Raw genomic sequence first — 25,084 nt, 5'->3', positions numbered from 1 at the left:
GATCACAAGCCAGTTCCTGTATGAACTGCCCTAAAATTGCAAAGATGGTCTTTGTTGTCGTCTCCATATCAGTACGAGATTGTATGTCGTCCGACAGCCCAACATGGCAATGCAGATGCACTTTCATGTCTTCTGGTTGGCCCTGATATGGAATGCTCAGGATTCTGAATTGCTTCAATCCTTTCCTCTGAACTATAGGAAAATTGCACAGGCCACGGAAACCGATTCAGGTTTGAACATTTTGTTAAAACACATTCATACAACTTGGCCTCGCTCACTGTATAGCATGAAGAATGCTGTAGTGCGCCGATACTTTGGACTTCGGCATAGCCTCGCTATACAGGAAGGTGTGATTCTTGTTCGAAATGACAGTGGACAGTCGTGTGTTGATCCCCAAAGCTTTGAGGAGGGGGGGGGAGTGTTGCAGTTACTTCACCAAGGACACGGGGGGATTGTTCGTACAATACAGTTAGTGCATCGCCACTGTACATAGCAGGGTATGGACACCCAAAACGAACAGAGGACATCACAGTGTCACACCTGTAAGGAAAATCAGTCCATTCCACCACAAAAATTTTCTGCTGGCCTAAGTGGCAATCATCATGACAAAGTGTGCACATAGACTTTGCGAGATCTTTTCAGAACACTCGTTGGATGATTGTGGTTGACTCTTATAGCAAGTTTCCCTTTGCTGTGCCAATGACCTTGACAGCATCATGCAGCACAATTCAGGTGTTGTCCTCTATTTTTTGCCCTGCGCGAAGCAGCACATGCATTTATCTCCTATCAGACCCAGACAGATTGCAGCGCCGACATCACAATCAAATTCGTCACTGTCATGTGCACGGTGATCCATCTGTGTCTCTCCCCCCAGACTCATGGATCTCGAGGACAGCGCGGCCACCGCAGCCACCAGAAGGTGTCATCACAACACCGCGGGATCCCCCAATGGAGTCTGAGCCTCTGCCTCCTCTCGATCTACCAGTGGAGCTAGACCTGACGACGCCATTGCAGCTGGCACCTTCTACATCTGGTTATGGTCCTCAGGAGGTGGACGCGTACCCTGCTGGTCATTTTCCGGGGGACTCTTCTGACAGAGCAAAGGCCAGATGGCAGCCACAGATTCCGGTCCAGCACAGCATCCACACTACTGCTCTCCTGCCATTGTCGAGCTATGAATACAATGATGGTCCATCGCTTTGAGGGGTGGAATGTTCCGGCGTAACGTCAAGCATCAGCATGTTGGTCAAAACCGTTAGAGCAGAGAGGGCTGTGGAGAAGACGTCAGCCAATAGTACGCTGACCGAACCCTGTCTAGGATGACAACAAAACAGCAGCGCCAACTACACAAAGAGGACATAAGTGCCACGCCGCCTGGCCGCGGCTCAGTTGAAAACTAGCCATTCTACATGCTCTATAGCAGCAACCTAGGAACTGTATTTCTTCTCTTGTGTTACAAATTGTATATACTGAAGACATTGCTTGTGTTTCATGTCATCCTTTGCTTGCAACATCTCACTGTAAATTTCTCAAAGTTAAGTATTGTTATTTATCTTACTGTAATAAAAATTCATTAATACAGTTTGCTTGAATTGTTGTCTAGGGATCCAACAAAGCAAGTTTCCAAGGCACCCCATAGTTGACGAGTGGGTAAGACACAACAAAACCATGTTCAGGTACTTTGATTTCGTGGCACTGTCACTGGTAACGTTACCATTGCTCTTGTCTGCAGCTGATAACTCCTGATGCAGCAGATGAGATGTGGCATGCTGATGTTGTGCGACAATACAACACGTGGTCAAGAATGTTAGAGCAGAGAGGGCTGTGGAGAAGACGTCAGCCAATAGTATGCTGATTGACCCCTGTCTAGGACGACGACGAGACAGCAGCGGCATCTACACAAAGAGGACATAAGTGCCACGGGCTGGCCATGGCCCAGTTAAAGACTAGCCGTTCTACGAGCTCTACTGCAGTGACTTAGGAACTGTATTTCTTCTCTTGTGTTACAAATTGTATATACTAAAGAGACTGGTTGTGTTTCATGTCACCCTTTGCTTGTGATATCTCATTGTAAATTTCTCACAGTTAAGTATTATCATTTATCTTACTGTAATAAAAATTCATTAATACGACTTGCTTGAATTGTAGTCTAGCGATCCGCTGCTTGTCACTGCCATTCATAAACTTTCTGCTTGTCATCTTCCAAGAGGATATATAGGAGCTCTGCTGTTTCTACGTTACAACAAATATTTAAGTATGAGAGTAGTCTCTCTCTCTCTCTCTCTCTCTCTCTCTCTCTCTCTCTCTCTCTCTCTCTCTCTCTCTCTCTCTTTTCTTTCTTTTTAAAAAACCATGTCTGCACTACTGGAAACAAAGTTCTTTTTCAATTTTCCTTAATTTTGTAAATTTATATTCACAATGTACCACTTCGTAATGCAAGATTGTAATCATAACAGGACCAGAAGCAATCTAAATCTGAAAAAAAATTGATGTAGACTGTCAAAACAGCTATAGATGAGCACCCATGGAACGAAACGCACTGTGCATTGATATAAAATCATGATTGTGACTTAAGGCGGTTGTTCTTTATTTTACGAATGTAATACAGTCACAAATGAAACACTGGATAAAATGAAGTGGCTTTTTCTTCCCCCCCCCCCCCCCCCCCCAGGCATCTTAAAATACTTTACATTCAATGTATTCAAGTTCACACAACTTCCTTCTCTTCCCATTAAAAAATATCATGTCTTGTGATGACAAAGAAATTCAGAAGCACTGGCAGATAACATAACTATTCAAACTAAATGTCAGTTAATGCTCTTGCAGTATAACTCCCAAAATCTTATGGATACAAAAGAATTAAAATGTTTCTTTATGGAACAGTTTTATACCTATGAGTAAGAATGTCACCACAAACTTTGTACAATAGCTTCCTATACTCTCCACTGTTTAACATCTTCTGCCTGGTTCTTTACCTAAAGATACAGACCTGCACGGATGGAAACATCAACCCACAACAGAGTTCTTTCTGCAAGTGAACCCTCTCCTCATAATCAAGAATAATTTCTTATACCTGCCACAGACTATGTTCTTAAACCAATGAAACAACATTTCAAGACCGATTCAATGTTACATCTACCATGATTCCAATTATTCAAAGTGAAAATACCATGAGTGATTACAAAATGCTTAATTCAGTGACTGAACTAAACAAATTTACTCACCAACAGAGCCTTCCTTCGACAGTCGTCTTTGGAAATCTCCCTCAAAGTATGACTTTCCATATCTTGGCACATCTGAAATTTTGGTAACAGGATTATTTATGTATCGAATTTCAACATGCTAACAAAGTTTAATTTTCAACTACCGCTCACTTCAGTTACATATATTTCATAAACATGTTGAATGAGAGAGTTGTGTCCACAGTTATTTTTAATTAAACATTGCCACCAACTTTTGAAGAGTAATACCACAATGAAATAGTAACAATGTAACATGAAAAACTTCATTCCAATAATTGGCACACTACCACCAGTTTTTGATACACTTTCTTGCAAGCACCATGAATGAATTACTATTCAGAGAACCCTACTTTAAGTTCAAACTTCATTGCTGTATGATAACCAATCCTCTTATCCACCTACCTCTATGCCCATCACCGTCTCATTAAACCTTACTGCCCTTATCATAACTTCACTCCCCCCCCCCCCCCCCCACAAGACAATCTATCATAACTAACCCTGAACAAGATTCCCTTATCTACCTCTCGCTCCCAAATCTCCACTCTGAACTGTGCACAATGCACACATGCTCTATATCGAGAACCAGCGTCTCCACCTTGTTGTGACAAGATATAAACTTCTGTTACACTCTCAGAGCTATAAATCTTACTTCCGGTGTTTCGACAAGGAGGTAATCACTGAGCCATTGGTCTTTCATGAATCTGTGAAGCTCTTTATAAATTTGGCATCCACATAACTACATATTTTATAATAATTTCTTCTTTGTGATCAGATGTCTCTCCACAAAAGTGGCAAAATGAATTGCAATTTAAAATTTTAATGATGTTCATATTGCAATATTAAATACATTACATGTATGTGAGTTCAAACATTGACTGTCAGTAACAACTTATACCTGAAGAAAAAGACACCTAAACTGCACCATTGCCCCAGTGATCTTCACATGATTGCTTCTAACAGCACAAGGCTATTGGACCTAGCAACCAATTTTACATAGTAGATGCAAAGGAAGAATTTCTAAATGTGAGATGTACTAGTCCCTGCCTCAGTCATAAATACTAATACTGCAGTTCTGAAAAGAAAAGTATTCAAATGATGCATTAAACACGTAAGCACTCAAAATGTCAATATTAATGGGCAACACAAATAGCCATGTAATTTTGTACTAAGTTCTTCGTCATTACAACTCCCTTGGAAGTGGCAAATGTTGTTTTTCAGGCCACAGTTATTCAATTCAAAACTTCCTACTTCAAGAGAATATCATTTTCTTAAATTGCAATGAATCTTTACATACATGCAATTCAAAGATACTTTAACAGTAACATTACAGTATAAGAGTATGTTCTGCTGAATTGTATGATAAGCTGTGCTATGTAATTGACTTCTGGCAGCAAATATTTGTTAACTATTGTGAATACATTTTATCAGGTTAAAAATTCTGGTTCCAGCTCAAACCCAAGATACATTACAATGCCAGTAAAGGGCATAAAAGCCATAAACCCCAAGGCCTTTACAAAGCGACGCCTAAAAAAGCTCGTCAGATGTCACTGTTTGAAATATTTTCTGATTTATCACTGACCAGATACAAGCAATTGTTTAAACAATGAAGGCTCTTGTACGATACAGAAATAAAAAGGAAAAATCTTCCAAAACCTCTTGTTTGACTATTCCTAAATAAATGACATATTCACGTTTGTCCATGCGACTTCAGGCATAATGTGGACTACTAGTTCTGTATCTTCTTATTACACTAAACTTGATTGCTCCCATTATTAAGGTACTATCTGTCATAGCACGTTAGTCCATGCCTGAACTCTGTCACTATGCTGCAACAAGTTTATGGTTCATCAGTCAAATCTGTGGCAGTAGGCAAACAATTTACTACACTCATTATGTTGCACTCTGCTGGAAAAAATAATCTATGAGGCATGGTACAAAACAAACTTGATAAATGTTGCAAATCTGTCTGCTTACAAAACATTTACAACTAGCATAAAAGATGAAAGTAGGGCCACTTGCCCCCCCCCCCCCCCCCCCCCACACACACACACACACACACACACACACACAGACGCGCGCACGGTGGGAGGGGGGGGGGGCAGGAAGGGGAAGAAGGTGTAGAGTAAGTGACTGATGGACTGCACTGCACTTGACACAGGCAGGCAGGGAGAGAGGGAGGAGAGAATGAATTCAACTTTTCTGCTACACAGAACCCTTCTGCTTGTCCTTGCTATTCATAACCTTTCTGCTTGTCATCCTTCAAGAGGCTACACAGATTTACATTACAACAAATATTTATGAATGAGAGTAGTCTCATTTCTTTTTTAAATCATGTCATCACTACTGGAACCCAAGTTACTTTTCGATTCTTCTTAATTTTGTAAATTTATATTCACAATGTACCACTTTACAATACACCATTGTAATCTTACAAGGACCAGAAGCAATCTAAATATAAAAAAGTGACGTAGATAAAGAAACACTGGATAAAATGAAGTGGCTTTTTCTCCCCCCCCCCCCCCCCCCCCCCCCAGGTGTCTTAAAATACTTTACATTCAATGTATTCAAGTTCACACAACTTCCTTCTCTTCCCATTAAAAAATATCATGTCTTGTGATGACAAAGAAATTCAGAAGCACTGGCAGATAACATAACTATTTAACTAAATGTTAGTTAATGCTCTTGCAGTATAACTCCCAAAATCTTTGGGATCACAAAGAATTAAAATGTTTCTTTATGGAACAGTTTTATACTTATGAGTAAGAATGTCACCACAAACTTTGTACAATAGCTTCCTATACTCTCCACTGTTTAACACCTTCTGCCTGGTTCTTTATCTAAAGATACAGACCTGCACGGATGGAAACACAACCCATAACAGAGTTCTTTCTGCAAGTGAACCCTCTCCTCATAATCAAGAATAGTTTCTTATACCTGCCACAAACTATGTTCTTAAACCAATGAAACAACATTTCAAGACCGATTCAATGTTTTTATCTACCATGATTCCAATTATTCAAAGTGAAAATACCATGAGCGATTACAAAATGCTTAATTTACTCACCAACAGAGCCTTCCTTCGACAGTCGTCTTTGGAAATCTCCCTCAAAGTATGACTTTCCATATCTTGGCACATCTGAAATTTTGATAACAGGATTATTTATGTATCGAATTTCAACATGCTAACAAAGTTTAATTTTCAACTACCGCTCACTTCAGTTACATATATTTCATAAACATGTTGAATGAGAGAGTTGTGTCCACAGATATTTTTAATTAAACATTTCCACCAACTTTTGAAGAGTAATACCACAATGAAATAGTAACAATTTTTACATGAAAAACTTCATTCCCATAATTGGCACACTACCACCAGTTTTCGATACACTTTCTTGCTTGCATCATGAACACATTACTTTAGGTTCAAACTTCATTGCTGCATGATAACCAATCCTCTCATTCACCTACCTCTATGCCCATCACCATCTCATTAAACCTTACTGCCCTCATCATAACTTCACCCCCACCCCCCAAAACCTAACCCCTTCTGCTATACTTTCTTACTCTATCATAACTAACCCTTAACAAGTTTCCCTTATCTACCTCTCACACCCAAACCTTCACTCTGAACTGTGCACAATGCACATACGCTCTAGATCAAGAACCAGAGTCTCCAGCTTGTTGTGACAAGAGTTAATCTGCTGTTACAAAAATCAAAAAGGCTCTGAGAACTATGGGACTTAACTTCTGAGGTCATCAGTCGCCTAGAACTTAGAACTACTTAAACCTAACTAACCTAAGAACATCACACATATCCATGCCCGAGGCAGGAATCGAACCTGTGACCATAGTGGTCGCGCGGTTCCAGACAGTAGCACCTAGAACCGCTTGGCCACCCCAGCCGGCAAGCTGCTGTAACACTCTCAGAGCTAGAAATCTTGCTTTCTGTTGGTTCGACAAGGAGACAATCACTAAGCCATTGGTCTTCCATGAATCTGTGAAGCTCTTTAAAAATTTGGTCTCCACGTAACTACATATTTTATAATAATTTCTTCTTTGTGAAGGAAACACCATTACAGAGTCTGGCATGACATACAGCTTTTCACTCTGACATGGTGAGATGCCAACTGATGTGGCTTAAGGGAACTGAGTGCCACTTCACATCTCAATGAATCACTGCTTGGTTTTATTAATACTACACATAAGTTGAGTTTCAGCTGGTGAAAGGGAAGAGTCACTGCTGAAATAGTGGCTGCTAACACTTGGGACACATATCTATTCAAATGGGACTGACATTTAGTTAGGAAAGGCAGGTAGCAAGCCATGTCTCACTTTCACTGATACTGCTCAATGTGACTGATTAACTTTCATCATGAAATCTTTTTCATTATCTCTACAAATTACAGCTAACAGTGCTTTCGAAACATAAATGCTAAAAAACGAGAAAAACACCATGAACTAAAAACAAAACGAGATAACATGAAGTGAACAACCATATGAAATGAAAACAAGAGAACAAGATGCTAACCTACATATTACTGCTAGCTATGGCCTGTGTGAGAGTCTTAAGGGCTGCTCTCTCACCAGCACTCGTTGTATTGGTAGCAGTGACTATAGTTATTGTTAGCAGTAATTATGCGCACTAACAACCATATATTAAAACACATTAGTGGAATTCCCATGTGTTTTCTATAACAAACTATGGCTTCTATAAACATAGGATGCTCTACACTCATTGTACTTTTAAAGTAAAAGAAATCTTCAATATATTACATTGTAATCCACTGCGTACCATTGGGGTGAACATACAGGACATACGGGACATACGCAGCAAGCAAACCTTGCCTGGGTGCAGCACGATGTAACTTTTGGCCTTTCCTGAAGGTTAGAGAAGATTTTATATCCACCAACTATAACCAAAGCGTCACAAACATTTTATCACATACTTCCTTATGCCAGTAACTTTCCTAGACTTAATAGGAAATTCTGTTAGTGATTAACATCTACATTCATCCTGCTTGCTCTTATTGATCCAAGATGAGGCCTCAACACACTTGTCAGTAGTATCTTTTGGAAATATACATAAAATCACAAGCAACAACTCTAATGGGGTGGTCCCAATTACTCCTGTAAGAAACATCCTGGCAGACTGGAACGGTGTGCCGGACAAGGCCTAGTTTTAAGACTCAATCCAATACACAGTTTTAATGTACCAGAATGTCAGAATGTTCTAATTAGCGCACACCCCACTGCAGAGCGAAAATCCACTCTCCTTCAATTAGCCTTAAGGGCAAAATCCTGCACACCACACACAATATTTCCATATGGAGCATAGTAGAGGTGATGCCCTCACACACTGGCTGTGAAGCAGATGATGACCACAAATATAGCATCACAGTAGGTTCTGATCATCAGCAGGAACAGTCTGTATGGACAGTTCCTGTTGTTATTAACTTATGAGGAACTTAAGAAGCTTTTGATGCTGACTGGTGTCGTGATGTTGAAAGATTAATTTTTTTGTGTATGTTGTGACATTACGAGAAGGTGCCATGTGAGATGAGAGGCAGTGATAAGTGTTTGCTGGCGCGACCACTCAGGCAATAGGTCAGTCTAGGCAGCTATGGTGTGGCTAATGCAGGTGAGGTGGCTTGGAGGTGGCTGGGGCATGCAAGGAGGGTGCTGCTAACCATTGGGGATCAGGGGGAAAACTCATAAGTGAGGGTACGTGGCTGGTCTCTGGCTGGACATAGTGTGCAATGGTGTCCACACTGTTTTGAAAAGAGAATGAATAATAATCTTTATTGAAAAGTACATAACATGGCTAGTAGATATGCTATGAGATAACCACGTACACCAGAGAAATTGTGGTAACGAGATAAGCTCATTGTAACTTTAACCTCAATTCTAAACCATAAAAATTAAAAAGTTGTAAATGTTTTAATTACAATCATTTATGAAACAAATAAATTAATCAATCATGTAATGTTTACATATAATGTGTGTATGAAAGCTGAAGATGTCAATCATCACCAGAACATGTTACTTTTACAATCAAGCATGTGTATAAACAATTTACAAAATTTATATGCGAATTGTGCCATGACTACATATTTCCCACACAAAAAGCATGACTGTCCCTGGACCATTACTTAACATTTCCAATGTATGAGTAAATATAATTCTATGATTTAAGAAGTATTTGTAATTCAGTTCGAACACATCGCAGCACAGGATGTGGTCTGACATTCATGTAATTTTTATATATATATATATATAAAAATAAAAAAATAAGGGTGACTCAGGGGACTGAACTGATATCATTTTATGCAATCTGCAAAGTCATGTCTGGCCTTCAAAACTACGGTCGACATTTTCATGTTCTCCCACTCACTGTGCATGACCTATTAGTCCTACAGAAAAAACGAACAGGACCTTTTTGTAGGAAATCTGATGTACTTAAATTCTGTACTGGGATAATTTTCACTAGACATCATTGTTTTCAAATTAGTGCAGAAAAATGTACAAAAATGACCTTCAAATGCACACCCATGCCCATAGTCAGCCCCCATTGGTCAGGAGTTCTAGTAAGCTGTTCACGGTAGTCCCTCCTACCACTGTACAAAAATGTGCAACTGCATGAATTATTTCCCACATTCCACCTTTTGTGATCTTCGCTGACTGACCATATCACACCATCGGACTAGTCGAGCCCTTACAAATTGTGAAACTGACTTTTGTGTGAATTTTAACACCATAAAATAAACAATTACAGTGTTGTATTTGTCACACCTCCTTACTGCAAAAGTACTGTACTTGTAAGGGTTAAGTCTGGATAAAATTGTCAACGTAATTAGTTTACAGCAGTCTTTTTCATCACCCTCACGGGCATGTTTAAATTAGTAATGTTAACAAAACAGCCTACAATAATAGCCCAAGCAATAGATACCAAAAAAGGTCAAGTATTGGGAATAGTTCGTGTAATCAGACTTTTTTGTACAGTTGTAGGAGGGAGTGCAACGAACAGTATATTGGAAATCTTGACTGGTAGGGGATGAGTGTGGGGAAAGAGCTGCATTTGAAGGTGACTACTGTACATTTTTCTTGAAGAACTTGTACATATGTCCAGCACCTTCTCCTAAACAACCAAATTGATTTTAATCAAATGTGGTACACATACTGCTTGCTGTATGAGAATCAGCACTGTTGGGGTTGCAACCTCCTAGTTCCCACAGGAGCAGAGTTATGGGCAAAAAGAAGAGGATTTTTTTTGCCCCTGACATGTAAGCTGCCATGCACAACAGACATGATTGGTGGTAGACTTGGCATGCCCTGCAGGGGCTACATGTGTGGATGAGCATGCGTGGGCAGAGAGAGGGGGAGGGAGACCACACACACACACACACACACACACACACACACACACACACACACACACACACAGAGAGAGAGAGAGAGAGAGAGAGAGAGATATGGGAAGTAGGAGATGGACAGACACATGGATCATGGATATGCATACTGTGGTGACAATACACCCTGATAGTCAATACTACATAAAGAAAGTCCTGACAGTTGGGAATGCTTCAGACAGCTTTCAACTGTGAAGTATCGTAATCTATTAAATTAATAAGATATCCATCAAGATAGCACCAGCAACACTGAGGCATTTACACAGAAACTTTAGCATAGTACAACATTTACTCTAGGGTGGCCTAAGCCCCCGAAAACTAACAAAAATACTGTGCACAGTCAGGTTTTGAGTTAAATAAGTATTACAGTCAATTGTGTATACTTCACACTACTTTCCTCAAAGTGGATGATGTTCCTACAGATTTGCTCTTCAATTTCCATAATTCTCTCTGTGAACTGTTTACAATACCTATTCTGCTATCCAAATTACGTGGGAATGACATTTTCTCAATACGGCACTGCAAATCCAATTCACTTTATTTAATTAACAATTACAGATCAGAGTAAATAAACACTCATCGCCTGCTTGCAATACGCACCACATGTGTTGAACACGTGTATGGAAGAAGCCGTAGAGAACCGGCTAGTACATGTATATTCCAATGAGAGGTTGCAAAGTGACTGGAAGAACTTCTCTCTACCTACTAGTGTATTGTCTGTATCTGTAATTATTTTTATAATTGAATGGTGGTCATTTCTGAATGTTTCACATGAATTCAGTAGTTGGGATGTCATGAAATATTTATAGCCATTAGCATAAGCACATGCGAGATCTTTTATCAGTGATCACATGGCATGATAGGTTGGAGAAGTATACGGCAGCTTGTGTACCATAAGGCTTCAGGTAGCTTTCAGTGGACTTAGAAAATTTCCTGAGGTCATGGATGAATCCTCTGAAATTTCATAGGACTTATAATAATTTTGTGACAGCGAGTTCTGAACTTTACATTCTAAGAGACACAGAAATGTTTATGTGGTTTACAGTGATTGTTTTCATGTGACCAGACAAATCCAACGTTAAAAATTTGAGGCAGCTGTGACCTATAATATTTCACTGTATTTATTATTTATAATAGTGTGATGAACCTGTTGTGTGTTCTGCCACAATGGTGAGTAAGATTAATGAACTTAAGTTTTTGTAGTGACTGTTGGTGTGATTTTGCAGTGTTAAAGCTTTATCTGTGCATACCACTGTGTTTAAATGCTCTGCTCACACTGCATGACTAATTTTTCACTGCTTAGTTTATTATTGTTCAACTGATTTATCACATTTTATAAATCTATGTAAGGCCACACTTGTGTGAATAATCATTTAATAAATATTCTTGGAAGTGAACTCTAAACTATTTGATTGAGGGTACATTATTATTCTGTGGGATTTTATACGATCATTCCATGCATTTTGTTTTTTCCTATTTACAATTTAATTTGATTTCACTAACATGTTCTTTCGACTGTTTAATGGTTTGCTGAGTTGGCTTGAAAGACACAGTGCATGACTGCCCCCTGTTGACTTTCAACAAGCCAATCTGATAAAATTTTAGGTCATGCATCTGCCCCCACAAGTACAGTCGTAATTGGGTATGTTGGTCCGATAACACAGACTGCATTATAAAGTATACTATTTGTTATCTATGCAAAACATACATAAATAGAATTGTCTTATGGTGGTATAATGGGGTTCCTATTTGTGGAAAGTTCACCTTTCCAGCAACAGGTACCGTGTTTAGTTAGATGCTAGTATCACTTCACTTCATTGCCTCCACACCACTTCTGTATTTGACCATGGCCTGTACTTTTCCTCTTCTCTACAGCTGCCTTGGAGTCAGCCGAAATTACTACCAGTAAATTATCTGATCATGCCACCACATCTTCGGTGATTTCATCTCAATTAGTAATTGTGTAGGATTTGATGCAAAATGACCCAAAAAGGGGCACAGGTCAGCTCAAGCGGCCATACCTTGGTAATGTGTTTGATTAAATTACGGCTGCCCATTTTCTATTCTATTTATCTCGCCCGATAGTAATCTTGGAGGCAGATGTATAAGGAGTCGGACATCTGGTAGCAATATCAAGGCTGTAAACATGGTCACCAAAGGTTTTCGAATGCTCGACAGTGTGTACTTACTGAATCTTTCTCGGTCTTAAAACAATCATTGAATACTTCCATGAGAAACCTGTGGTTTCACTGCGTGCTAAACACTGATGTGAATAATGTCAAGAAGATTTTATCTTCTAAGTGCATCACTTCTGAACACAAAGCATAGCACCATAATTCCTGAATGAATCATCACATAAAATGTGGTACAAAAATTAAGTGACCACCTGTTGTTTCAGTGGGAAGGTAGGAATTTGCTTGTATTGACAAACTTATTTTAAATGGTATAACTAATGCAATGCACCACTACAACTGTTAAATTCTGGTGATAAAAATTCCAATATGCCTATTAAGTTTATAAGTTTTAAAAGCAATAAGCCTTGTCAATTTGCACTCAAACAGCTAGAGGTCAACAACTAACTTTAGGTATACAACTTACCATGCATTAAATTTTCTCTCTTTATGCGTTGACTATCTCCATGCATTAATAGACTATCTGATCTTCTAGTTGGACCTGCATGTAGATCTACTGATCCTAGGAATTTGTAAGAAAATAGGTAGTGTATTATTGACACCATATAGGAAAGATTAAAGAAGGATGAAACTAAAACAAAATTATTACAAGAGATCAAATTAAAAGCAGTGGCAGAGCAAAAATGAAAAAACACACCTACCCAAATTTTAATATTTAGTGCTACTGGGCTTACATGTGAAAGTAATCCAGTACATTCAAACAGAGACTAGGTGGTAATCGAAGTTACCTATAAGGTCTGAGCAGTTTGGAAAATAGCGTAACTCACAAGGGAGGCACACACAACGTGGGTCACCAGTTTTTGCCACCTTTTACACATATGTAGTCCATACTTAGGAATAATAAATGCAGGTCTAATATGATACACTTATAAACTGTTTTCCAGTAATCAAGGCTCAAAGTCTCATGAGCTTGTTGAATAACATATGAGAGTGCCAATCAATGGGCAGAGGTTTCAGTGCAATAGCTGTACGCCATTAAAACCATGTTACGTGCTATTCTCCTCCGTACTTGTATTGTCACAATGAATCACGTTTCACAACAAAATAACAACAATAACGGTGATGATCATTGCAGAACACGCCTGGCGAGATATGATGGAGATACAGTAGGGATTTGTGATGAATGTTAATACATTTATACGCTTACTAATATTGTGTATCTTAGAAACAGTATGTAGCAGTTGTAAGGATAATCATTATAATTAACATAGCATACATCCATTAATGTAATCATCAGCAACGGGTTTTGGGAGTCAAGATCCCATCATCTTGCTACCTGTGTTAACCCCACATTAACACGCACTTAAAAATCACATAAGTCATAAAATAGAAATAAACAAAAGTACTCGGACATAAAGTCTTCACCTTACTCAAAAAACAGCAAAAGTTACATGTTTATGTAGAGTTAACACAGACAGCCAGGATTATGTTCCTAACATTAGTGGTTGTAGACTAAATTAATTACAACAATTTATATGCTTACCACAATTAAAGTCATACCAGGTTTAACATTATTTGAAAGCCATACATTGTACAGGGTGTCCCAGGAGAAATGGTCAATACTCATAGATATGACACAAATGATTATCCAAAGCAAAAAAGTCTAGTAAACATGGGCTCTAAAATGTACACATTAAGAGATACGAGCACTTCATCACCTTCAATACTGTGAAACAAATCTCTTCTACTGCAAGCTCTTTGCTTTCCATAATTTTGATAGGTGGTAGACTGGATCACACATTTGTAAACACGAGCTCAAATTGGGCTCTAAGAAGCATATCTTAAGAACTATGAGCACTTGTTAATATTTGCTACTGTACAACACATCTCTTCTACGAGTACTAAACAAGTGCTCTTAGCTCTTAAGGTATGCATTTAGAGCCCCTGTTTACTACAGGTTTTTGCTTTGAGTAATCGTTTCTGTCATACACCTGACTATCAACCATTCCTCCTGGGACAGCCTGTATATATGACATGTGCATGCAGTTAAAATAAATACATGTTCATCTCATCACGATTTACACATCGACACAAATGCACCACCATGATCATCAGCGGTATAATTGTTCCTTTCCAAAGATACATGATTCTTTGCACTGATATAAATAGTTTGTCAAAGATTAGGAAAAATAAAAAGAAAGAAATAAAAAGAAGTGATTAGGAAACAGCAAATGCAGCTTTTCCAGTCTGGCTCCTTAGCAAAAAGGGCTAACAGCACTTCTCAAGAGCCAGTGCTCTCTTACAATATTCAACAGGCTCATATAACTTTTAACCTCAGTTTCTCAAATAAGCCTGAGAAGCATGTTGTACTACAGCCTAGTATGAAAGATTAGAAAAATCTGTGATCTATCCAGTGTATTATTTTCTTGAAGGAAATGGCCTAAGGTAACAGAATGGCAAGAAATAAGAAACAATGAAACAGAGTCCACCATACAGACCACAAAAATGGAAAAGAAAGCTGTAACAGAAAATAAGTTAAAAAGAAAAGAAAAAGAAACTGAAATAGTGAGGAAGGGAAGAGAAGGTGAAAAGTTTGGAAACACCAAGTCGATGAGTAGGTGGGACAGAAAGAGTATCATAGCTGGCAAACCAACGACACACACAGAGGAAAGGAAGAATGGACAACTAAAGGAAGGGGAGAATTGGTGATTGCGACATCATGGAAGGAAAATCAATGGGAAAGGTCAGTCAATAACATGCCGATGCATGGCAGTTTCATTGGTCTGAGAGAGACAGGGTGAGCTGGGGCAGTAGAGTGGAGTGGATCTCAGAGTGATGAGGGAAAGAAGGACTGCAACACACTTCTGGAAGTCATTTAGGGAAAGTGAGCTGGGCACAAGCCAACAAGAAAGGGGGGGGGGGGGGGGGTAAACTGTAGTGCACATCCACAAGGGACGGGAGTATAGTGATCTGCACTGTGACAGATGGGAGTAAAGTGACATGCACTGCAAGGGATGGGAGTAAAGTGACCCACAGCTCAAGTCCAGAGGGAGCGAGCAACAGGGCCAGGTCAGTGAGGGGACAGGGAGTGGGGGAGTGGAGAGGGGGAGTGAAGAGGGCAGAAGGATGGATGGTTGCCGCCAACAAGATGGATGCGAGCACAGTAATGGCTGCAACTGATTGGTGTGGGGGGGGGGGGGGGGAGCAGGGGGAGAGGTTGTGGCAACTGCAGAGGGAGGGGTGTAGCAGAGGGAAGGAGCGGTGGCCAACGAAGGGGCAGATGAAGGGTGGCGGCAAACAATAGAGGCAATGCAGGAGCAGAGGGGTCAGAGACAAGTGAGGGGGGAATGGCAGAGGGCAGAGGGACAGGATAGGATTTGAGGGGGGGGGGCAGCAACAGAGTGAACGTGGGCAGCAGGACAGTTAGTGAGCAACAGCATAGGAATGAGGGCTGTGAGAAACACAGGAAAAATTGGGCTGTGACACCCAGGCCTGCATGTGACAGGTACAAAAGTGCACTGCGGCACAGGGGCAATATAAAACAGGGGGCTGTGGCACAGAAATGGGAGCATCGGACAAATAGGGAGGCTGTGGCACAGAAATGGGAGCATCGGACAAATAGGGGGCTGCGGCACGGGCCTGCGAGTGACGGGCAAATAGGGAGCTGCGGGAGTCGTCTGGGGGTGACGGGCAAATAGGGGGCTGCAGCACAGGTCTGCAAGCAACATGCAAAACGGGACTGCTGCACAAATCATGCATCAGAGCAATAGTATTTGTTCTTATACCACTACTGATGTCTGTATCAATTTTCCTATTTGCTTTTCTGATCTACTTTCATTAGTAATGTTCACACAATGAATATACCAAAATGGTCACATTCTTATTCCAATAGTACTTTACAGTCACAGCGTATTTTAGCAATAGTGACAGTAATACTGTAAACAGTTTATACAAAAACATTTTATTCTTAGACATATTCATGATTTAATATACTAAACATGCAGAAAAGGTGAACATCAAAATTCAATGATGCAAAAAACATTTTTTAGACAAACAGCTTATTTGAAATCCCTCTATCTCCTCTTTCAAGCTGACATCTAATTTCTGAGAACTTAATATTTCAAAAGTTATTCATATTCAAAATTTTTGTGTTACACAATGTTCCAGTCTCAAGACTTAATTCTTTTCAAAAATCTATGCCATAATTCTGTAGAATTAATTTTTTTGTTTCTGAAAATATATTCTTTCTTATCAAACTTTGGGTATCCCTGTGCATATTAAAAAATTCACTCTCAGGAAGCAGTACGTGTTATTTTGTTATTTTCCAATTATGTAGAAATTAGTTTAACAAACTTTCTTCACTGCCTATAGTATATTTATACCTTTTGATTTACTCATATTTTATGTTAATATCAATAGGTGTTGCACATGTAGCCTCAGTCATTCAGGGCCCAGAAATGAACAGTTTCTGTTTAATTATTTAATTTTCAGCATTGGCAGGCTAGCATTAAACCATTTCAGACGCAATGAGCACATAATTTAACAACAGTTCATCATAATCAGTAACAAGTAGATCAAAGCAGAAATTATAGGAGACTTACAAGACAGACAGCAAAGATCTATAAATAATAGTGCAAGAGTAGACAGTGGAATTGGCAGACTGTGGGAAGTTTCTGAGAGCGAGACATGGCAGCAAGTAGCAACACGGCAGCGGGATGGTGGGGTGGAGGTGGGAGTGACGGGAGAAGAACAACCAGACATCTGTAGGTTGTATGGCACGGGGACAGGTGGGCTGTGTGACGTGTCCTCAGTGGGACGTGTGGCACTGGGATGGGCAGGACATGCAGCGAGTGGTACAGAGCCAGAAAGCTGGGTGGCAAGTTGCTGTGTAGGAGAGCTGGTAGGTAGTTAAAGTGAGGAGTGGAGTAGAGGTCAGGGAGTGAGGGTTGAGGAACCAGTGAACCAGTTTATTATAGTTCCTCTCCATAGAAAATAAATGAAATAACTTAGCACACACATCAAACTGAGCCCTCTCCAAGAACACACTCCATTCTCAGCACTGAAAAGCAGACAAGTATTGTTATCAAAAAAGACATCAAACAATATACATCACTTGCAGCTTAAAAGAGCGACACTTTTGCAGAAACTTCACATTAATAATTAAACGTTTCAAAACATTAAATATTATGTGCCATAATTGAATTTGTACACACATGCACTGCACAGAAAGTAAGTTCAAAAACTGGTGAGAGTAATATACAACGTCTAGTCACATTAGTGAAGGTTCCATGGAAGAATTTATGCAGAATCACATTTAAGAGATGGCTCAGAGTATCACATTTTGACAGGTTCATTTGGTGGGAAATGTAAAGAGCACATAGTCTTTCATACGAACATGTACCGCTACAGGAACTGCTTGTAGCAGACTGGTTAGAGTCATTAATGTGACAACCACGTATGTTTGGTGTCAATGTGCAATTACCACTCACAGATAAATGGAAATGTCGTGTGGCTAGGGCCTCCCGTCGGGTAGACCGTTCGCCTGGTGCAGGTCTTTCGATTTGACGCCACTTCGGCGACCTGCGCGTCGATGGGGATGAAATGGTGATGATTAGGACAACACAACACCCAGTCCCTGAGCGGAGAAAATCTCCGACCCAGCCGGGAATCGAACCCGGGCCCTTAGGATTGACAGTCTGTCACGCTGACCACTCAGCTACCGTGGCGGACTACTCACAGATGAAAGGTGACAGCACTAGCAGTGGAGGATATATAAAGTGTTTTGAGAGATGAAGAAAACATTGCAGTCATTATCATAATGCAGAAACAGAACGATTTATCTGACATCCAAAATGGCAAGATCATTGGCTTCCAGGCCAAGGGTGGAAGACTTTCCAAAATGGCTAAGCTTTGTGAACTGTTTGCATGTCGACATGGTAAACATATATCATGCAAAGCAAAATGGCATGATCCAAAACTAGCGCCCAGGCAACTGTGATGCATCATGGGCCATAAGTGACAGTCGTGAACGACTGATGCAGAGAGGCGTATGGATGAATAAGACATGCAACTGTTGAGCAACTGGAAACTCAGATGAACCAAGGCACTACCAACAGTGTCTGCTCAACAACTGTCCAGCGAACATTGCTGCATATGAGCTTAAACAACAGGTGCTTGGTTCAAGCACCCATGCTGACTTGTTCATCAGCAACGAAGGTCGGAATTTGCATACCAATACTGCAACTGGACATCCATTGAGTGGCGACAGATTGCCTTCTCAGATGAATCACATTTTGTGGTCTATCGGAGATATGGCCATTGGCATGTACGATGTCTGAAAGCAGACACTCTGCAATCACGAGAGAGTGTTATGGTCTGGGGAATGTTTTTGTGGCATTCCCTGGGTGATATCATCATTCTGAAAGGCACAATGGACCAAAGCAAGTATGAATTCATCCTTGGGGACCATGTTCACCCTAGATGGAGTCTGTTTTTTCTCTGCATGATTGCATCTACCAGCAGGACATTGCAATGTGTCACACAGCTTGCAGTGTAAGTGCATGGTTCAAAGAACACCACAATGAGTGTACCGCACTCCGCTGACCACCGAACTCTCCATATTTAGACAATCGTGAATGTATGGGACCACCTCAATTGGACTGTTCACATCACAGGTCCTCAATCACGAAACTTAGCACAGCTGGCCATGGCACTGGAGCTGGTATGGTTTGCACAGCCTGTCGGTACCTTCTGGAACCTCATTGGCTCTCCTCCTGCATATCTCACACCAGTCTGTACGGGAAAAGGTGGTTATTCAGGCTTTTGACAGGTGGTGATGTTAATGTGGCTGGACAGTGTGCTAACAAGGTGACTGAAACAAAAGCTGAAAATTTTCTACAAACAATCCTTTTGGACGAACATCCACAACTGAGTATTATACTAGAGGTTGCAAATACAGCTTCATTTGTAAATTTCTTTTATTATCATGAACGGTTTCGGGCTCTCATAAGCCCATCCTCAGGTGTCGCAACTGTGCTGTGGCCCCCGAGTGCCACAGTGGACGTGTACTAGAAGCAGTGTGCTACCTGTGCACTCATAGGTAGCACAACACACGTAGTACACGTCCACCGTGGCGCTCGAGGGGCCACAGCACAGTTGCAACACCTTAGGATGTACTTATGAGAGTCTGAAACCGGCCGTGATAATAAAAGAAATTTATAACTGAAGCAGTATTTTCAACGTCTTATAGATTTTCTAGTTTTATCACTTTTCAGAGAATGTGCAGCTGACCAAGCTAATGAAGACTCCTGGACAGCGCAGAAGTGAAAAAAGAAAATTGTTCCCAGATGCCCCTGTTTGAGTATCCTTTTTTGCGTTTGTATGTTTGGCATCTGTAGCAATGGAATTTTAGGATCTTCGAACAAGGACACAGATGACTTTACTCTACTATTAGATTAGTTGCTGTGTGTGTTCGCATTACTAAACCAGATGCTCCAATTGTTAAGGTACTATTTCTCACACATTACCACATCTCTTTTTCCAACCTCAAATGGTGTCATGGTGTCATTACACACAAGTTTTACCTACATCAGGTATGGGCAAATTGCAGCCTGTGGGCCGCATGCAGCCCGCTAATGGTTTAGTTCGGCCTGCCAAGAAACTCAGAATTTTAATGTAGCAATTTATACTTTTTCTGAAATGCAATGTTAACTAATGCATGCAAACATTTTAAAAGGTGTGGCCTTATGCCTAGCTCTGCTTACAGAAAGTGGACTCTGATCCAAAATTACTGCCACCCCTGACCCATATTGATCAACTATGTGGCAGTAGACAATCAGTTTCCTCCGCTCAGTACCTCCCACTCTACTGGAGAAAACAATACCAAATTTTATGGACTATAGGACATACTTTTTTCTTCGAGAAATTGCCTCCAAAATTTAGGTGTGTCTTATACTCAAAATTAATAAAAAATGTCCAATGTTTTATTTAAAATTCCCAACCATCTTAAAAATGGTCATATATTCAATGCCACAGGAGACCTCTCTCTATCTGGCAACATTTGATTTAACTGGCACCAGCAGTGCATCAAAGTGATGAACATGAGTTGCGGGACTTCACAAGCTGGCAAACAGTGTCTTCCTCCCGCCCCACCACTGCAAACCCAGAACACTGTCCAGTTTATCATATGTCATTGCAGTCTACGGTGTCAGTGAATATAATTAAAAGTGATTTATGTCATCTGTAACAGTACAATTTTTTGTTAGTAGCTAGTTTCGTAATGGAAAAGAAATAAAAGGTATTCATATGGTGCAGGCTGCAAATTGAAAGTAATAGCATATGCTGAAGAATATGGAAACAGAGCAGCTGAGGGGCATTTTGAGCCTCCACCATCAGAAAAAACCATTTGGGATTGGCGAGCTAATAAAGAAGAACTGAAAAAAAAAAAAAGAGGAAGACTAAATGTGCAAGTAGAGGACTGAATACAAAATGGCCAAAACTAGAATATGATGTACTGAAATGGATTCAAGGTCACCATCAAAACGGCACTGGAATTAAGACTAAAATGATTCAAATACACGCTCATAAGCTACCGCTACAGTGGAACTTAACACACTTTAAGGTTGGAGTTAGTTGGTGCTACAGGTTTATGAAGCATCACGGACTTAGAATGTGAACCAAACCAAAATATCTCAGAAAATGCCAAAAGAGTATTAAAAGAAAATATTATCTTTCCATCACTTTATTATTCAACACTGAAAGAAAACCTGTGTGGAACTAAGCCAAATAGCAAATACGGATGATATGGCTCCGACATTTGATGTGCTGAATAACAGAACTGTTACCATGAAAGGTGCTAAAACTGTAACTAAAAAAAAAAAAAAACAAGTGGACATTAAAAAATGCACTACACTGTTGTCCTTTCATTTTGTGCTGACGGTACTAAACCTAATCCAGTGGTAGTTTTCAAATGCAAAACAATGCCAGAACATTGTGAAATAACACTTGGAGTAGTTGTTCACGTACATGACAAGGGTTAGATGAATGAGGCTGGTATGAAATTCTGTATTAACAGAGTGCAGGAGAGAAGGTAAGATACTTTATTGAAGAAGAGTTCTCTTATTGTGCTAGATCAGTTTAGTAGTCATTTTAAAAATTCTGTGAAAGAGAAACTGAGACAGGGAAGCACAGAGCTTGCTGTTATTCTGAGAAGACTTACTTCACAATAGCAACCTCTTAATGCCTCAATAAAAAAAACCGTTTAAAGTGTATGTAAGAGAGGAATGGAACAAATGGATGCCGGACAAAACCCGACATGAATTCACACCAAAGGGAGCTTTAAAACGCCTACCACTGTCGTGGTCTAGAGTGATAGAAGACATTATTGTTAAATCTTTCAATAAGTGCGGCATAAGTAACGCTCTTGATGGCAGTGAAGACCATCTCATATACGAGGAGGGCAACAAGGATCACAAAGAGGAAGAAAATGAATAAGAAAGTTCAGATGAAGATTTACAACAATTTTAAAATACAGTTCAGTTTTATGAAATAACTTATTTTTAGTTGGGCTTCACAGTCTAGTAATAAAACGATAAAAATCTTATTTAAAAAAAAAATTGCTTAAAAATTGAAGTGTGTCTTCAGTCTACAAAATACAGTATTATTTTGGCTTTCTCTAATTGTTTATTCAGCCACTTACATTACATTGAACAGATAATTAATTTAGGTACAAAACGAGAAAAAATTATTTGTAAGAACTATCACCTGCAGTACTGATAACTGGCATAAATGAAAACACTAGGGTGACTCTTATTCTTCATGTTTGATTCTGTCCTTATCCTAACCCTTCTGGTTTTGTTTTGTTATACGAAAAAAATGAGTTGTGTGCAATTTGGGATCTGTAGCAAACTGGAAGGCCGGGTTCCAAGGCTCTACATTTGCATGTTGGGAGGCAAGCAGGTGCGGATGGGAATAACTGCAAAAAAATTTCATTTACTTTGTGTCGCATAAAATATTACGCTGATGTAGCTGATTAACCAATTACTATCAACTTGATTATTAAATTTAGTTTATTAACTTAAACAATTCACAATATAAAACATACAATGATTGTGTGGTAAGTATTATGAGAAAATTGAATTTTGTTTTACAAATTTTTATTCTTGGATAATGTCTCATTTTTATGTCCTGGAATCTAATTGAAATACTGGGGTAGAAATCTGAAGTACATACTGCTCCTAATTCTCATTTTTTTTATATAATTTACTGCAGTCCTCCATGAGCTTGGCGCATGGGTACAGAGGATCGATGAAAATTTTATTTTCATCCTAGTGAGGAAAATCAGTGTCAAGGAATTCGTCACTTGAGACAAATCTGGGAAAAAATTTCCGTCGCACTACGACATACCTACAGTGAAAATCAGTGTTACTTACAGAATAATACTGTCATTCGTGAAAAGAGAGTGTGGTCATTGTGGTACAGCTAGTTTAGAATCTATGGTTACTACATCTACTCAGCAAGTCACCATACAGTGTGTGGTGGACAGTACCCTGTACCGCTTACTAGTCACTAAGAACAGTCTTGTTTTATTATAAATAAATTGTCTGATCCCACTATTGATGATTTCTGGGTTTTGACTGATTACTACTTGAACCCTTTTAATATTTTCGTCTGAAGTTTGCACCTCATGATTCAATGCATTCACCATTTTCAATTTTGAATCAGAAGACAAATTTGGAACAAGGATTGTAAAGGCAAAAGGTTCAGAAGGCAGGTACCATAAATGAAATACACATTGTGTTTTGGTTGCAGAAGGGGCAAGAAAATCAAGCTTCGAGATACACAAGGAAAGAAAACATACATGTACCACCAAATTGTAATCCCTTTTTGTGGCACTAATTCAAATTTATCATGCAAAATAAACATTATGAAGTAATAAATGGCTTTTTCCATCTACCTTGCATGAGGGTAGTCCCTGGAGAATGGGTACTTACTCTACAATATGATGCTCAGCAAAGAAAAGTTGCAGATAACTCTTAAAAAATCACTATAATCCACTGCGTGTTGTTGTTCTCTGAAAGTATATCTAATAGAACTGAGCAATCGAGACATATCAACCTAAGAAAATGCAGGCATGTCAAGAAGTTGTTCAGTACCACAATCTGAAATCACAAAATGTTTTTCTACTATATCTTTACTTGTTAATGTTTCTGATAGTAACTGATCCTCCCAATGGATTGTAGTGGCCGGCTTGGTTCTTGATTTCTGTAGCCTTTATCATATGGAATTTCTCTACGGACTTGGGATTTTAAATGGGGTACGACAGGGTAACAGACAAAAATATTGCTCAAGTTCATGATTTTTTCCTCCATACTGGAATGTAGTACACAAATAAGATTTGCTGCAATGAATAAAGCAACACTGAAGTTTTTATTGGTATTTTCCCGAAGCAGTTCTGAAAGAGGTAGATCAGTGGTTGTTACTGTAACCCCGCTTGTGGTTACATATCATCCTGATCCTTACAGATGTGATTTTAGATCAACATAGGGATTTGGTGAAATTGTACACATTTGGAAAAAAGGCCATTTTTCAGACCCTCTTTTTTGGGCCAAAAAAATATTAAATATCAACATAAAAAAAACATCCATGATGAACTGAAGATAATTCAATTTTATTCAAGGGAAAACAAAAATCATTAAAATTGGATGAAAATTGTAGCATGGGTGACAACAACTATACCGTAAAACATGGTTTTGAGAAAAACACATTTTAAGTTAAACAAGTATTTATTGTATATAAAAAAAGGAAAAAGCTTGAAACTTACAGGATATCATCGATGCCTGGTCCATAACAACTATTGCCCCAGTTAGTGGATGGCCACTTTTTGCTAATTGACCTTTCCGCCGCTGAGTGTATCACCGTTGACATCTCTATCTTCACAGAATAAGCACATTTAATCGCTGATTTGGATTTGAAGGGCATCTACCATGTGCATTAATGCAGTATGGCCTACACTGAATAGGTATATGGCCAAATTTGAAGCAATGTTGACAATTTCGCTTTGACTGGATGCTATTTTTGGAGCCTATCTCCAAATGAGACTATTGAAAATTTCTTTCAAAATTTGAATGAAACTGCCCAAACAACATTCCAGCAAATCAGGTTTACTCAAATTGGTATCAATAGGAAGTGTCAGTGTGGAACCAGTTTTCTAACGCCAAGGCGTGCCGTGCACGCTCAGCTTCCAATGCTCACAGAATCATTACTTTTTGGAGTTCACGCACAATATATTGGGGAATAACTCTTC

At 39.4% G+C, this 25,084-nt stretch overlaps 1 protein-coding gene and 1 long non-coding RNA gene across 7 annotated transcripts in view; one reads left to right on the top strand and one right to left on the bottom strand.

Annotated features, from left to right (window-relative positions):
• Window positions 1-1,853, top strand: part of LOC126471143 (uncharacterized) — a 611,803-nt gene extending 609,950 nt beyond the window's left edge. For 2 of the 4 annotated variants that reach the window (XR_007586296.1, XR_007586297.1), the window contains exon 4: window positions 875-1,584. This is a non-coding gene — a long non-coding RNA (uncharacterized LOC126471143). Of the gene's footprint in view, window positions 1-874; window positions 1,651-1,732 lie in introns of those variants that run through there. The other 2 variants (XR_007586295.1, XR_007586298.1) reach the window with 2 other exon arrangements.
• LOC126471137 (delta(14)-sterol reductase LBR-like) overlaps window positions 1-25,084 on the bottom strand; it is an 887,948-nt gene that overhangs the window by 599,371 nt on the left and 263,493 nt on the right. For 2 of the 3 annotated variants that reach the window (XM_050099227.1, XM_050099228.1), the window contains exons 14-16: window positions 13,247-13,342; window positions 6,307-6,378; window positions 3,225-3,296 (exon numbers count right to left, since the gene is read on the bottom strand). In XM_050099227.1, coding sequence (XP_049955184.1) covers window positions 3,225-3,296; window positions 6,307-6,378; window positions 13,247-13,342 — 240 coding nt within the window. The remainder of the gene's footprint in view (window positions 1-3,224; window positions 3,297-6,306; window positions 6,379-13,246; window positions 13,343-25,084) is intronic. The other variant, XM_050099230.1, reaches the window with a different exon arrangement.

Source organism: Schistocerca serialis, chromosome 3, assembly GCF_023864345.2.
Source record: "Schistocerca serialis cubense isolate TAMUIC-IGC-003099 chromosome 3, iqSchSeri2.2, whole genome shotgun sequence".
Classification (NCBI taxonomy): Eukaryota; Metazoa; Arthropoda; class Insecta; order Orthoptera; family Acrididae; genus Schistocerca; species Schistocerca serialis.
The sequence above is the reverse complement of the archived record's forward strand: the minus strand, read 5'-3'. Positions and strand labels throughout refer to the sequence as shown.